Genomic DNA, 12,969 nt, shown 5'->3' with positions numbered 1-12,969 from the left:
ACTGTAGACATAGCCTTTCACTGATGGGAGAAACTCTGTCACTGGCATAGGTAGTGTTTTCACTAAGCATTACAGTGGCGCAGCTGCATCGCTGTATGTGTAGACAAGCCTGTGGTTAGCGATCCCGACTTCTCACTTTGCAAAGCTTGGTACATTTATTCCATGGCTCTACGACTCTCATATCTAGTCTCTCTGGTGCTGCTTCTCTCCTCATAACCTGGGTCAGATCTGCCCAACAACATCTACAGCACTTGGTACCTGAATCATTTTAGAGCGCAGTTCTGTGCACTGAGAAAAAATGGCAAAGCAGGGTGTGACAAAGTTCCTCCTCTTCCTTGGTGGGTCCTGTGCTTATTGGTGGATTTTCTCGCCTCAGAGGTTCACAGCAGCCCTCAGTAGGGCCACTTTCGTGGCTCAAACCTGCCGTTCACTCAGTTAGCCTCAACACTGGCCAGCATGGGGAAAAGAAGAACAATCCCCGCAGTCTCTGCTGATCCACCTAGTGGATCGGGGCACAGGCCAGAGACCTTACCTTCTGGTGGAACCCACAGTCCAGTTCAACTCCTCCGGTATCAAGTAAGGAGTTGGGGGGATGGAGGGATGTGGGGAACCCGGGCCCGCCCTCTACTCCGGGTTCCAGCCCAGGGCCCTGTGGATTGCAGCTGTCTACCATGGCTCCTGTAACAGCTGTGTGACAGCTACAATTCCCTGGGCTACTTCCCCATGGCCTCCTCCCAGCACCTTCCTTATTCTCACCACAGGACCTTCTTCCTGATGTGTGATAATGCTTGTACTTCTCAGTCTTCCAGTAGTACACCTTCTCACTCTCAGCTTCTTGCGCCTCTTGCTCCCAGCTCCTCGCACGCACACCACAAACTGAAGTGAGCTCCTTTTTAAACCCAGGTGCCCTGATTAGCCTGCCTTAATTGATTCTAGCAGCTTCTTGATTGGCTGCAGGTGTTCTAATCAGCCTGTCTGCCTTAATTGTTTCCAGAAAGTTCCTGATTGTTCTGGAACCTTCCCTGTTACCTTACCCAGGGAAAAGGGACCTACTTAACCTGGGGCTAATATATCTTCCTTCTGTCACTCTCCTGTAGCCATCTGGCCTGACCCTGTCACAAGGGGTAGTCAATGATTGTTTCAACAGGGGCATTTAAAAGGTAGGGCAGAGCAAGTGACAAAGTGGTCACTTGTGTTTGACATGTGTCTTGTGTGTTTTTATCTTCCTCTCTCATTTCATTGGGTGAAACTGGGGAGGGAAGGTCTGATGGGGTGCCCACTCCGAACAAGGCCCAAAGGAGTAAATTAGGCCCATTAGCCTACGGGTCACATGTGGAGGAGAGCCAGGGAGTGCTAAGGCCTAGTTTGCTGATGAAGTCCAGCTGTGGGAAGAGCTGGCCAGGTTTATAAAGCCAGGAAGCTGGCAACAGAAGATGGCTCCAGGGAAGTTGTCTGCAGTCACTCCCTGGGAAAAGAGAGAGGTATTGGGGCATTAGAGAGTAGCCTACAGTTTGAGCTTGTATACCCAGAGAAGTGAGGGAACCAGAAGCTGTAGGAAGGAATCCAGGGAAGAAGCAACAAGGGCTGAAGGAAAGCAGACCACTGTTGCAGGTAAAGGGTCCCTGGACTGGAACCTGGAGTAATGGGCTGGCCCAGGTTCCCCTGCCAGCCACTGGGGAAGTGACACCATCAGAACAGTGCTGGCGAAAACTGCCTGAGACTGTTTGTGTGGAAGGACTTTGGGAAACCCCCAGAAGGGGAAACCACATTATAACCCAGCCAGATGTCTGAGTCACGAAGAGGAGGCTGCAGTTCCTGGAGTGAGAGGGGCTGCAGTGTGAGACAGGATGGATGAAGACATCGCCAGAGGATGGTGCAACGCCTGGCAGAGCTAATCCCCAGGATGGCCAGGAGGAGGCGCCACCTGCATTGAGTGAACCCCATCACAGAGGGGCAGGTTTCTCTCTTGCCCAACAGCCTGTGAATGGGTATAGCTCAAACATGAGTGAGTCCCTTAGAAACCTGAACAATCGCTCTTGCCTCATTCTGCATTTCCTTGTGATGAAGGGCAAGGATCTACATTTTGGGACTGTCGAGTGCATTCTCAGATACCTCGCACCCTAATTCCATTGGTTATTACTACCTACAGGTACAAAAGTGTGTATGTGTCTGCTCTCACACTGGAGACAACAGGACAACCCCCAACCATAACCAGGAACTAACACTCTCAAATCTGTTTTCAGTTTCCTCTTTCCCAAAACATCTGGCACCTCTTTGACATAAGCAATCCCATTGTCCCACTTGCCTTTGGAAAGCAGGTTCTAAACTCTCCATATATGGTGAGCCCCCATGGTTAGTGTCTGTGCTAGTGATGGTGTTGTCTCTGGAAAATGACATGGACCTGAGAAAGAAGAGAAGCATGACTTGTGGGAAAGGGATTCAGGAGTTTGCTTTGTGGGACTAAGTAACTAGCATTCAGAAGTAACTAGCATTCAGAAAACACTTTCATGCTGGAAAAACACATGAGAAGCCTGGAGCCAAAATGGGCTCTAAATCCCAGTTTGTCAAACAGACTCAACAGTCCACATTTCTATGGAAAATAAAAATTCAAGTCAAGATTTCTGCCCATAAATGGAGTCACAGCCATAGAGTCACAGAATTTAAGGCCAGAAGGGACCACTAGATCATCTGGTCTGATCTCCTGTATGTCACAGGCCACCAGCACCACCCAGCATCCACACACTAAACCCAACAATCAAAATTAAACCAAAGTATAACAGCCCACATAAGAGTAAACTATTGTGTGCCATAGGCAGAGAGTAGGAGACACCAAGATGCACCAGAGCCCGATGCCTTTGTAATGGCAGGAAAATGATTATGTGAGATATAGCCAAATAGTCCTGGCATGTGACCCGGACCCACACACTGCAGAGGAAGGTGAAAACTCCCCAACATCACTGCCAATCTGCCTTGAGGGAAATTTCTTCCCAACCCCATGTATGGTGATCTGTTAGACCATGGCATGTGAGCAAAACCAGCTAGTCAAGCACCTGAGAGAGAATTATCAGTGCCACCTCAGAGCATTGGCCCACTCCATCCAGTGTCCCATCTCCAGCTGTGGCCTACTCTGAAGGAAATCAAAAAATACCCAGAATACATTGGGGTAAAAAAATCCCTTCCTGACCCCTGCAGGTAACCATCTGAAGCCTGAAGCCTGAAATTTTAGGAACACTGGACATGAACCATAAGGGATCCCACCATCACAGGCAATCCCATCATACAACCTCACTCACAGATTTGTCCAGCTCTCTCTTAAAAACTAAGTGCTTACATTGGTAAATATATTCTTAGGTTGTGTATAAGCTTTGGGGCAAATTCCACCCCCAGTTATGCCCAATCAGTGCCACTGAAGCCAATGGAGTTGCAGGGGTGTAACTGAGGCTGAAATGTGGCCTTTCATAACTGGTAGCTGGAAGATGAGGAAAGGGAATCAATCCCTAACTCAGGGTGGCCAAAGTGTAACTAGCAAGGCTACAAACTTCTAAAATGAGAGTCCTGTGGCTCCCATGATCTTTAATTTGGATGCATGGCCCAGAGACTACAAGTCCCAGCATTCCTTGCATATTGGGCCATGTCTCCATAAGCAGATCCCACCTCCATATTTAAGTTGCAGGCCTCTGCATCCAGGTCCATTTTATGCACAGTGGGTGTGACCCTGGGGCTTCTGGCAAGAAGTCAGTGCAGCCCTTGGCTGGGCAATGTTTGGGTACCTCAGGCCTCATTAATGTGAGTGACGGATGATTTCGCCCCTACTCTCATAGAAAATGTACTGTTACCAATGTCAGGCAATGGAGTGAGTATTCCACAGACAGCATCAGCCAGGGAAAGGATTTAATTATCCTCGTGTGTGGAGAAACTTCAGTGTAAAACAGGGCATGAATTCCCTGTCTCCTTACTGTGCCGTGTTCTCGTCAGGCTCAGTGTGCTTTCTAGTGGTAGGAGGCTCAGATTGGGTAGTAGATATGTTCTCATTCTCAGCATCCTCAGTATTGCCCTTCAAGGGAGAAAGCCTAGGGGAGAAAATAGAGGTTTTCTTAAGAACATGTGAAAAATTAATATATTGGACTTGTGGAAATCTATTCCAAAGATAGGTTTCAGAGTAACAGCCGTGTTAGTCTGTATTCGCAAAAAGAAAAGGAGGACTTGTGGCACCTTAGAGACTAACCAATTTATTTGAGCATGAGCTTTCGTGAGCTACAGCTCACTTCATCAGATGCATACCGTGGAAACTGCAGCAGACTTTATATATACACAGAGAATATGAAACAATACCTCCTCCCACCCCACTGTCTGCAGGACAGTGGGGTGGGAGGAGGTATTGTTTCATATTCTCTGTGTATATATAAAGTCTGCTGCAGTTTCCACGGTATGCATCTGATGAAGTGAGCTGTAGCTCACGAAAGCTCATGCTCAAATAAATTGGTTAGTCTCTAAGGTGCCACAAGTCCTCCTTTTCTTTTATTCCAAAGATGGGAACCATCAGGCTGAAAGCTGGAAAAATATTATGGTAGGCTTCAGCTTTTCAAAGATGCCTCAGAGATTTGAATGTACAATTCCAACTGAAACGAGAGGGCATGAGGTGTTTAAATCCCCTAGCTGGCTTTGAAAATCTTAGCTAAAGGCCTGTTGTCTGTGAGAGTCACAGAGGGAAAATATTAGCCATTGGAGCATTTACTTCTGCCAGACGTAGGTTCCTTCCTGCTAGCATTGCTCTGATTCCCTCCACTGACACAAGCCTCACAGAAAAACACGCATATTGAACACAGAATCTAGGCAGTGTCCTTGAAGGCCTGGATAACACTGAGTTACATCTCTGGGCCAAACTTCTGCTACTCACTAATGTTCACTGCGTCATACTGATGTAAATGGGTAGAGCTGGGTGAAATTTTTTGGGTGAAAAATGCGTATTTCGTGTCATGAGTGTTCTGAGCCTGATGAGTCATCAGAGATAATTCCCTGTGAGTCCTAAGGGCTCAGCCAATCCATAAGCAAGGGTCTGACCAGGTGACCCCGAGGCAGGTACATAGGTTCCTAATGGAAGCAACCACCCAGGCGCTGCCTTCTAATTTTCCCGGAGAATGCTCAACCCCCAGTCAGCCCCATGCCCCTCCCCCACTCCACCCCTTGCCCCAGGGCCCCATCCCACCCCGCCTCTTCCCACCCCCACTCCACGCCCACCCCACCTCTTCTCTCCCAAGTGCAGTCTGTCCCCACTCCTCCTCCTCCTTCCCAGCACCTCCTACACGCAGCGTGTAGAAGGCACTGAAAGGGATGGGGAGGAGTTGATTGGCAGGGGCCGCCGGCAGGCAGGAGTAGGGAGGAGGGGAGCTGGCTGCTGGTGGGTGCTGAGCACCTGTTAATTTTTCACCATGGGTGCTCCAGCCCTGGAGCGCCCACAGAGTCAGCACCTATGGCAGCCACTTCAACCTGCCCAGTGTTACTACTTTTTTGGGATACTCCCAGCTGCCTGGTAGTTCTGAGAGACTGCTCCTCCCCTGTCCCTGCTCCAACCACAGCAAGTTGCCTGGCTGTCCTGACATTTGGTGACACTGAACTGTTGTGCTGATTTCACCAAACTGTTTGTTTTGGGGGGGAAATTCCAAAAAAATTGAAAGATTCTGTTTTTACATCTTGGAAAGGAAATGTTTTGACTTTTTAGTTTGAAAACATTCCTTCCCCCCTGTGACATTCTATGCCTTGGGAGAACCGTACTGTAACCCCCATATTCTTCATTTTCATATAATCATGATCTCACATATAAAGCATGACTTGTAAGGTATCAGGGGAAAGGTTTGAATCTGCTGAAAGTCATTTCTCTATCCATATATGTGTATCATTAATTCATATGAAGTTATGAGAACTGTGTTGTATGGTGGTCACTAAAACCTGCTGTAAACTGGGAAATCAGCCAGATATTAGCTCCCCAGAGGCTAAGGAAAGTATTAGCTCCCAAGGAAAGTAATCAACGCCCGGGCAGGGTATCAAATAGCCCATCAACAGCCATTGTCCAGCAAGGGAGCTACAGTGCAATGACTCACCTACATGAGGCCTCACCAGGGGAATTGCTCAACCTTGCTTGGAGAGACTCAGCAATGCCACACAGACATGCCTGGACTTGTGTTCTACAAGCACATGGACTGAGAGTACAAAACAGGCAGAGTGGACACATACTGGGCCCTTCTCCTGCCCCACCTATGCTGCAAGCAACCAAGACACTGAGAAGAAGACAAGACTCCAAGACAGGAGATTGGCCTAGGTTTAAGGAACAAACCTGTATATTAAGGACTACAATATCCAGTGGGGTGAAGTGAGCTGTAGCTCACAAAAGCTTATGCTCACATGAATTTGTTAGTCTGTAAGGTGCCACAAGTACTCCTTTTCTTTTCACTTAATCGAGTTGTTGCTCAGTCTAATTAGGTTGAGAGTTCAGACTGCGTGCTTATATTAATTTTATTCTGGTAACCACTCTGACTTGTTATGCTTTGACTTATAATCACTTAAAATCTATCTTTATAGTTAATAAATCTGTTTGCTTATTCTACCTGAAGCAGTGCGTTTGATTTGAAGTGTGTCAGAGACTCTCCTTGGGATAACAAGCCTGGGACACTGCAAGACTGGTATAACTGGACACTGCAAGACGGAGGTTCCTAGGGTTGTGTCTGGGACTGGAGATATTGGCTAGTGTGCATGAACAGTCCAGGAGTGGGGGTTCTCACGGCAGTGCAAGGTAAGGCTGGCTCCCAGAGTCAAGGATTGGAGTGACCTAGCAGACCACTGGTCCGGATAACACCAGAGGGGAACGTCACACCTCCCCACCCCAACTTTTCTAAATTGCCAGCAAATGGACAAATCCTTTATTTACCCAGCTCTGTTGATGGAGTGATGTGGTTTGTTACTCGGAGCAGAAACTGGCCTTTTGACTTTTCATTGGACAATGTCTGAACTTTCATCATCCAAATTGCTCTCCTGTGACATCAGAGTTGGGATTGCCTGGTGTTATGGCTCATGGTTTAGTCTAAAGCAAAGGGGTTAGAGAGAAATGCATTTCTGTGGTTTTGAGTAGGATAGGAATAAAATAAGATGGAGGAATTATTCAGCTGAGTAACTAACTTTGGTGTATGCATTGTTGTTGTAGCTACATTGGTCCCAGGATATAGAGAGACAAGGTGGGTGAGTTAATAAAAGATATTACCTCACCCACCTTGTCTAGCTAACTTTATGTTAGTCCCACTGATTGATTACCCTCTGTGACACAGAGCCAGAAAGGGTTACACAACTAGCAGGCTAATTGACCCAGATTCAACCTTTAGAGACATTTTACTAGATAATGTTTGTGGTTTTGTGTGTTTACATACATATTGTTAGAGGTTAACAATATAACCAAACAGTTCCTGTCTATTGCTGTATTCTGTTAATTCAGAGATCAAAAGGAGATATTAACATTTAAATGAACTGTGAATGTAGTGATATCACTGTCTTGATTTCTCTTTTAAGTATATAGCAAACCACTTGCAAATGGTGGGAGATAAGCAATTGCCTTATGTTAATCCATGTAGCTAATTACTGGAGATGTTTAGGAAATAGGTTACTTCAAAAACACTATTGTTCGCCCAAGGACCTCATGCAGTCAAGACGCTGCCCAGAAAATGTATAAAAGCCTTTTGGGACCTGATCCTTTCATCTCAAATCTGCTTATGCTTCATCAGGGGAAGTTTGAGTCACAAGATTGAGATCTCCGCTTCCATTCCGGGTTACCCTGATATTGAACATTGGACTGAACCTATGGAGTAATTCTAAAAGAACTCTTTGCAACTCTAAAGCTCACCATCTCTACTATGAAACTAACCTTAGAACTTTATTCATGTCTGTATGTATAATGATCTTTTAACCAATACTCTCTCTTTTCTTTTTATTAATAAATTTTAGTTTAGTTAATAAAATTTGGCTATAAGCATGTTTTGGGGTTAGATTTAAAATATTAATTGACCTGGAGGTAACGTGTCCATCCTTTGGGATTGGTAGAACTTTTATATGATGAACAAGATTTTCAATAATCCTCATCATATTTGACTTCGCTGTCTGGGTGAGAGCCCAAAGCCTGAGTTGCTTCAAGATAACTGTGTTATCGGCTTCTGGGTAACCAATATGTTATTATAAAAGCTGTTTTGTTGCTAGCTTCATGTATCTAAGCATTAGAATAACCACTGGTTTGGGGGCTTGTCTGCCCCATTCTTTATAGTTTGCTCTAAGTGAGTAATTTTGGCGTTGCCCCCCCGGGACCCTGGTCACACCAGTTTGTAGTAGTTTGTGGTTCTATTACTCTCATGTCTTATCTCTCTGGTGGCGCTTCTCTCTCCACACTCTGTGGCAGAGCTAACAAAGAAGGAGAAAACCCATTAACACAATATCTGAACCACCTGATGGCTAAGCTAAATGCACAAAGAAAGAGAAGTCGGTCAAGGTCTTGTGTCAATGGGGATCAATTTCAAAATTGTGCTCCAGGATGCCAAGCAACTGACATGGGGACTGATCCTGAAAAGAGCAGAACACCTCCCAAAAGGGACATGCATCTTCAGTTCCCATGAATTTTCAGTGGAAGTGCAGAGTAATGACTATTTCACAAGATGGGATCAGCACCTTGTAGGCACACGGCTCTAATTCTATTTTAGACACACATCTAGACACATAGCGCTCTAAGTCTGTGACCTTAGATTAAGGCTGAACTTTACAAGGATTCTAGTTGGATTTCTGTAGGTTTCCTGGAAATTAACATTATGCTTCTGCATCATGTCCAGCCCCAACTCACAGGACACAAGGGCTATGAATATGGTCCACAGAATCTCTAGTGTCCACTTATGGTATTTATTGTGAATTTTGCAGAATGATGATAATTCTGTACATAAAAACAGCCATACTGGGTCAGACCAAAGGTCCATCGAGCCCAGTAGCCTGTCTTCTGACAGTAGCCAATGCCAAGTGCCCTAGAGGGAATGAACAGAACAGGTAATCATCAAGTGATCCATCCCCTGTCCCCCATTCCCAGCTTCTGGCAAACAGAGGTTAGGGACACCATCCCTGCCCATCCTGGCTAATAGCCATTGATGGACCTATTCTCCATGAATGTATCTAGTTCTTTTTTGAACCCTGTTATAGTCTTGGTCTTCACAACATCTTCTGGCAAGGAGTTCCACAAGTTGACTGTGTGTTGTGTGAAGAAATACTTCCTTTTGTTTGTTTTAAACCTGCTGCCTATTAATTTCATTTAATGACCCCATGTTCTTGTGTTATGCGAAGGAGTAAATAACACTTCCTTATTTACTTTCTCTATACCACTCATCCACTATGACCTGCACATTTCCCAGAGTCACTACCCTGATATCAGCAACTCAGTGATAGCGTTGGCTACCTGCATCACAGCACAGTAGATTTGCCCACTCCAAATTGATTCCCGACTGACCAGTAACTGTCTGGCATTGCAAGCTTCCACAGGGCTATCACCATTCGCTTCTCAACTGTGAGGGCTGCTCTCATCTTGGTAGTCTTGCGCCTCAGGGCAGGGGAAAGCAATTCACAAAATTCCATGAAAGTGCCCTTACGCGTGCGAAAGTTTCACAGCCACTGGGAATCGTCCCAGACCTGCAACACTATGCGGTCCCACCACTCTGTGCTTGTTCCCAGGGCCCAGAATCTGCGTTCGATGCCATGAACCTGCCCAATTGACACCATGATGCGCACATTGCAGGGACCCATACTTTGTGAGAAGTCTATGTCTATGTCCCCATCAGTCTCGTCACCGCGCTGCAGTAGCCTCCTCCTCGCCTGGTTTCACTTTTCTTGCAGGTTATGGTTCTGCATATCCTGTTGGCTAACGCGTGCAGTGTTTATAGTGCTCATAATAGCCGCGGTGATCTGAGCAGGCTCCATGTCCCCAGTGCTATAGCATCTGTGCTGAAAAAAGGCACGAAACAATTTTCTGCCATTGCTCTGACGGAGGGAGGGGTGACTGACAACATGGCTTACAGGGTTGACTTACAGGGAATTAAAATCAACAAAGGGGGTGACTTTGCATCAAGGAGAAACAGAATGGCCCCCTCAAGGATAGAACTCAAAACCCTGGGTTTAGCAGGTCGTTGATTTCACAGGGGGAGGGAGGAGAAAATGAATACAAAACCAAATCTGGTCTATTTCTTGTTTTGATCCACTTCATTTATCTTTATACATCTTGCTGGCAGTAGACGGTGCAGTATGACTGCTGACCATCGTCATCTCCTGGGTGCTCAGCAGAAGATGGTGCAGTATGACTGCTGGCCATCATCGTCTCCTGGCTGCTCATTAGAAGACAGTGCAGTAGGGCTGCTGGCAGGACTGAATCGCCATGAGACAAAACTTAAAAGCGAAATGACCTGGCTGAGTCACTCCCATGTTTGCCCAGGCGCCCCTGAGCAACCTCACCGAGGTTGGCTAAAAGAGCACCCTGGAGTACGGCAACGATGGCTACCAGTCATACTGCACCATCTGCTGCCAAAAGGCAATGAGCGACTGATGTGTAGCAATGCAGTACCGTGTCTGCCAGTACCCAGGAGACATACGGTGACAGTGAGCTGAGCGGGCTTCATGCTTGCCGTGGTATGGCATCTCCATGGGTAACCCAGGAAAAAAGGCGCGAAACGATTGTCTGCCGTTGCTTTCACAGGGGGAGGGAGGGACGGGGGCCTGACGATATGTACCCAGAACCACCCGTGACAATGTTTTTGCCCCATCAGGCATTGGGATTTCTACCCAGAATTCAAATGGGTGGTGGAGACTGCGGGAACTGTGGGATAGCTATCCACAGTGCAACGCTCCGGAAGTCGACAGTTGCCTCGATGCACTCCGCTGACTAAATGCCAACTAAATGCACTTAGAGCATTTATGTGAGGACACACAATTGACCGTATAAAAACGCTTTCTACAAAACCGACTTCTATAAATTCGACCTAATTTCGTAGTATAGACATAGCCAGTGGAGCCGGCGTGCTGGGGTTTTCCACCACCTTGGCTCCCAGTGCTGACAACACAGGCAGTGCCGGAACTGGATAGCTGCCCACGGAGCGGCTGTAGCCTGTGGCGTGGAGGCACGGGTCTCCAACCTCCTCTCAGTGCCTGTGCCGGAGCCGTTCCCCGAAGTCTCTGTCTGCAGCAGTGCCGGAGCTCTCAGCCACCCGAGCTCCTGGCGCTGACAGCACAGTCGGTGCTATTATTATCTGATGTGGGTTTTTTTGTTTTGTTTTGGTTTTTTTATTCCTGCAGTAGGGACCCAGGTGCTTCCTCAAGTGACGCCCAGCGGGGCACTCCGATCTGAAGCCGTGGCCGGTGAAGTGAGGGGGGAGGGTCCCAAGCCTCATGCCCTGACACAGGTCCCAGAGATCATTCCACTCCTGCCTTTCTGTGAGCCTGAGGCAATGTAGCACTGCGTTACTGCCTGCGCTGGAGGCACTCACACACAGGCAGCAAACACACGAGGGTGGCTGTCAAGGACAGGCGCTCCAAGCCTGGAGGCAAGGCGCTGAGAGCCCAGCAAACCGGGCATTCCCATTGGGGGCGGGCTTTCACTCTCATAATGGCTGTTTTTCTGAAGTTCCTGGCTGTGAGGTTTTATTGTTTTTTTTTAAACCAAGGAGAAAAGAAAAGGGAAACAAACTAAATAGCTGCTAATAAGGAAACTAAGTAACTGACTGTAACTAATTAACTACAAAGTAAGAGGTGCTGCTGATTGCTCCCACTTGTAGCCAAGGGCAGTAGAGAAGGAACTGAGTCGGGGTTGGTGGCACAGCGTCAGTTCACTGTCGACCCAACCAGGCACTGCTACTAAAAGTCTCCGACTACGAGTGCAGGGGCTCACAAACACCTAAAGTGGAGCACCCACAGGGACAGCACTCGAAAAAAAACACACATCTCCCCCTCACCTGTTGAAGTCAAATTCTTCATCATCCAGGTGCATGGGAACTTTGTGTTGGACCTCTTGGATAACAGCGCTGCTGACTCCAGATGAAGGGCTGGACCTACCAAAGAAGGAGGGTCATTCCAGTGTGCAAAGGGCCTTGGAGATTGGCTCATGGAATTAGATTCTGAAATGGCTAGATCCTTTATGAAATATCTGTTCCAGAACATGGCAATGTGTGGGAAGTATAGACAAAGCAAAATAAACGTGGACTACAGAACTCCTTTTGCTAAACCCCTCTTCGCACTACCCATTAATCTGGGATGTACAGCATTCTATGAGTTTTCCTCCCAGCAATAGTGGCTTGACAGTTGTAAGCAAAGACCAATAGCCAATGGAGTCTGATCCAGGGTCAGCACCTGCACATCAAGTCAACACCCAGGGTCAGACTGGGAAGAAAGGATGAGGTCTTATGATTAAGGCACAATGCTGGGACTGAGAAGACATGCACCTCTAATAGCTCTGCCACTGATTCACTGTCTGTCCTTTGGCAAGACTCTTTTAGTTGCTCTGCCTCTGTTTCTTCATCTGTAACATGGGATAATCATATTTACTTATCTAAGAGAGGGGGTTGTGAGGCTAAGTTCACTCATGTACAATTAAGGGGTGTGAGTTGCTATAGAAATTACTATTTTGTTACTTGGCCTCTTTTATGCTGGAGTTAGGAGACCCTTAGCACAGGCTCTATTCCACCCAACTATACACAAGTGCAAAGTCTACAGAAGTCAGTGAGAGTCCTGCATGCATTTCTGAGGGCTGGATTGTACCCATGAAGACACACATGCAATGGATAGATCTTGGGAACATTGGAAGAAGCTTGGGCTATATTAGATCAGTTCACTGAGATTTGATTTTCAGTGAATATCATCTGAATATTAATTACTCAAATTAAACCCCATTGTCAGCGAGTTTGGAATTGCTTGGCCTAA

General features: G+C 46.9%; 1 protein-coding gene across 1 annotated transcript in view; it reads right to left on the bottom strand.

Annotated features, from left to right (window-relative positions):
- ZNF185 (zinc finger protein 185 with LIM domain) overlaps positions 1-12,969 on the bottom strand; it is a gene marked incomplete at its 5' end in the record, with an annotated part of 71,319 nt that overhangs the window by 27,175 nt on the left and 31,175 nt on the right. Inside the window, 2 exons of the mRNA XM_077825544.1 lie at positions 3,957-4,070; positions 12,006-12,101. Of these exons, the coding sequence (XP_077681670.1) occupies positions 3,957-4,070; positions 12,006-12,101 (210 nt within the window). The remainder of the gene's footprint in view (positions 1-3,956; positions 4,071-12,005; positions 12,102-12,969) is intronic.

This window comes from Eretmochelys imbricata, chromosome 9, assembly GCF_965152235.1.
Source record: "Eretmochelys imbricata isolate rEreImb1 chromosome 9, rEreImb1.hap1, whole genome shotgun sequence".
Lineage (NCBI taxonomy): Eukaryota > Metazoa > Chordata > Testudines > Cheloniidae > Eretmochelys > Eretmochelys imbricata.
Note: the sequence above shows the minus strand (reverse complement) of the source record. Positions and strands in the feature narration are given on the sequence as shown.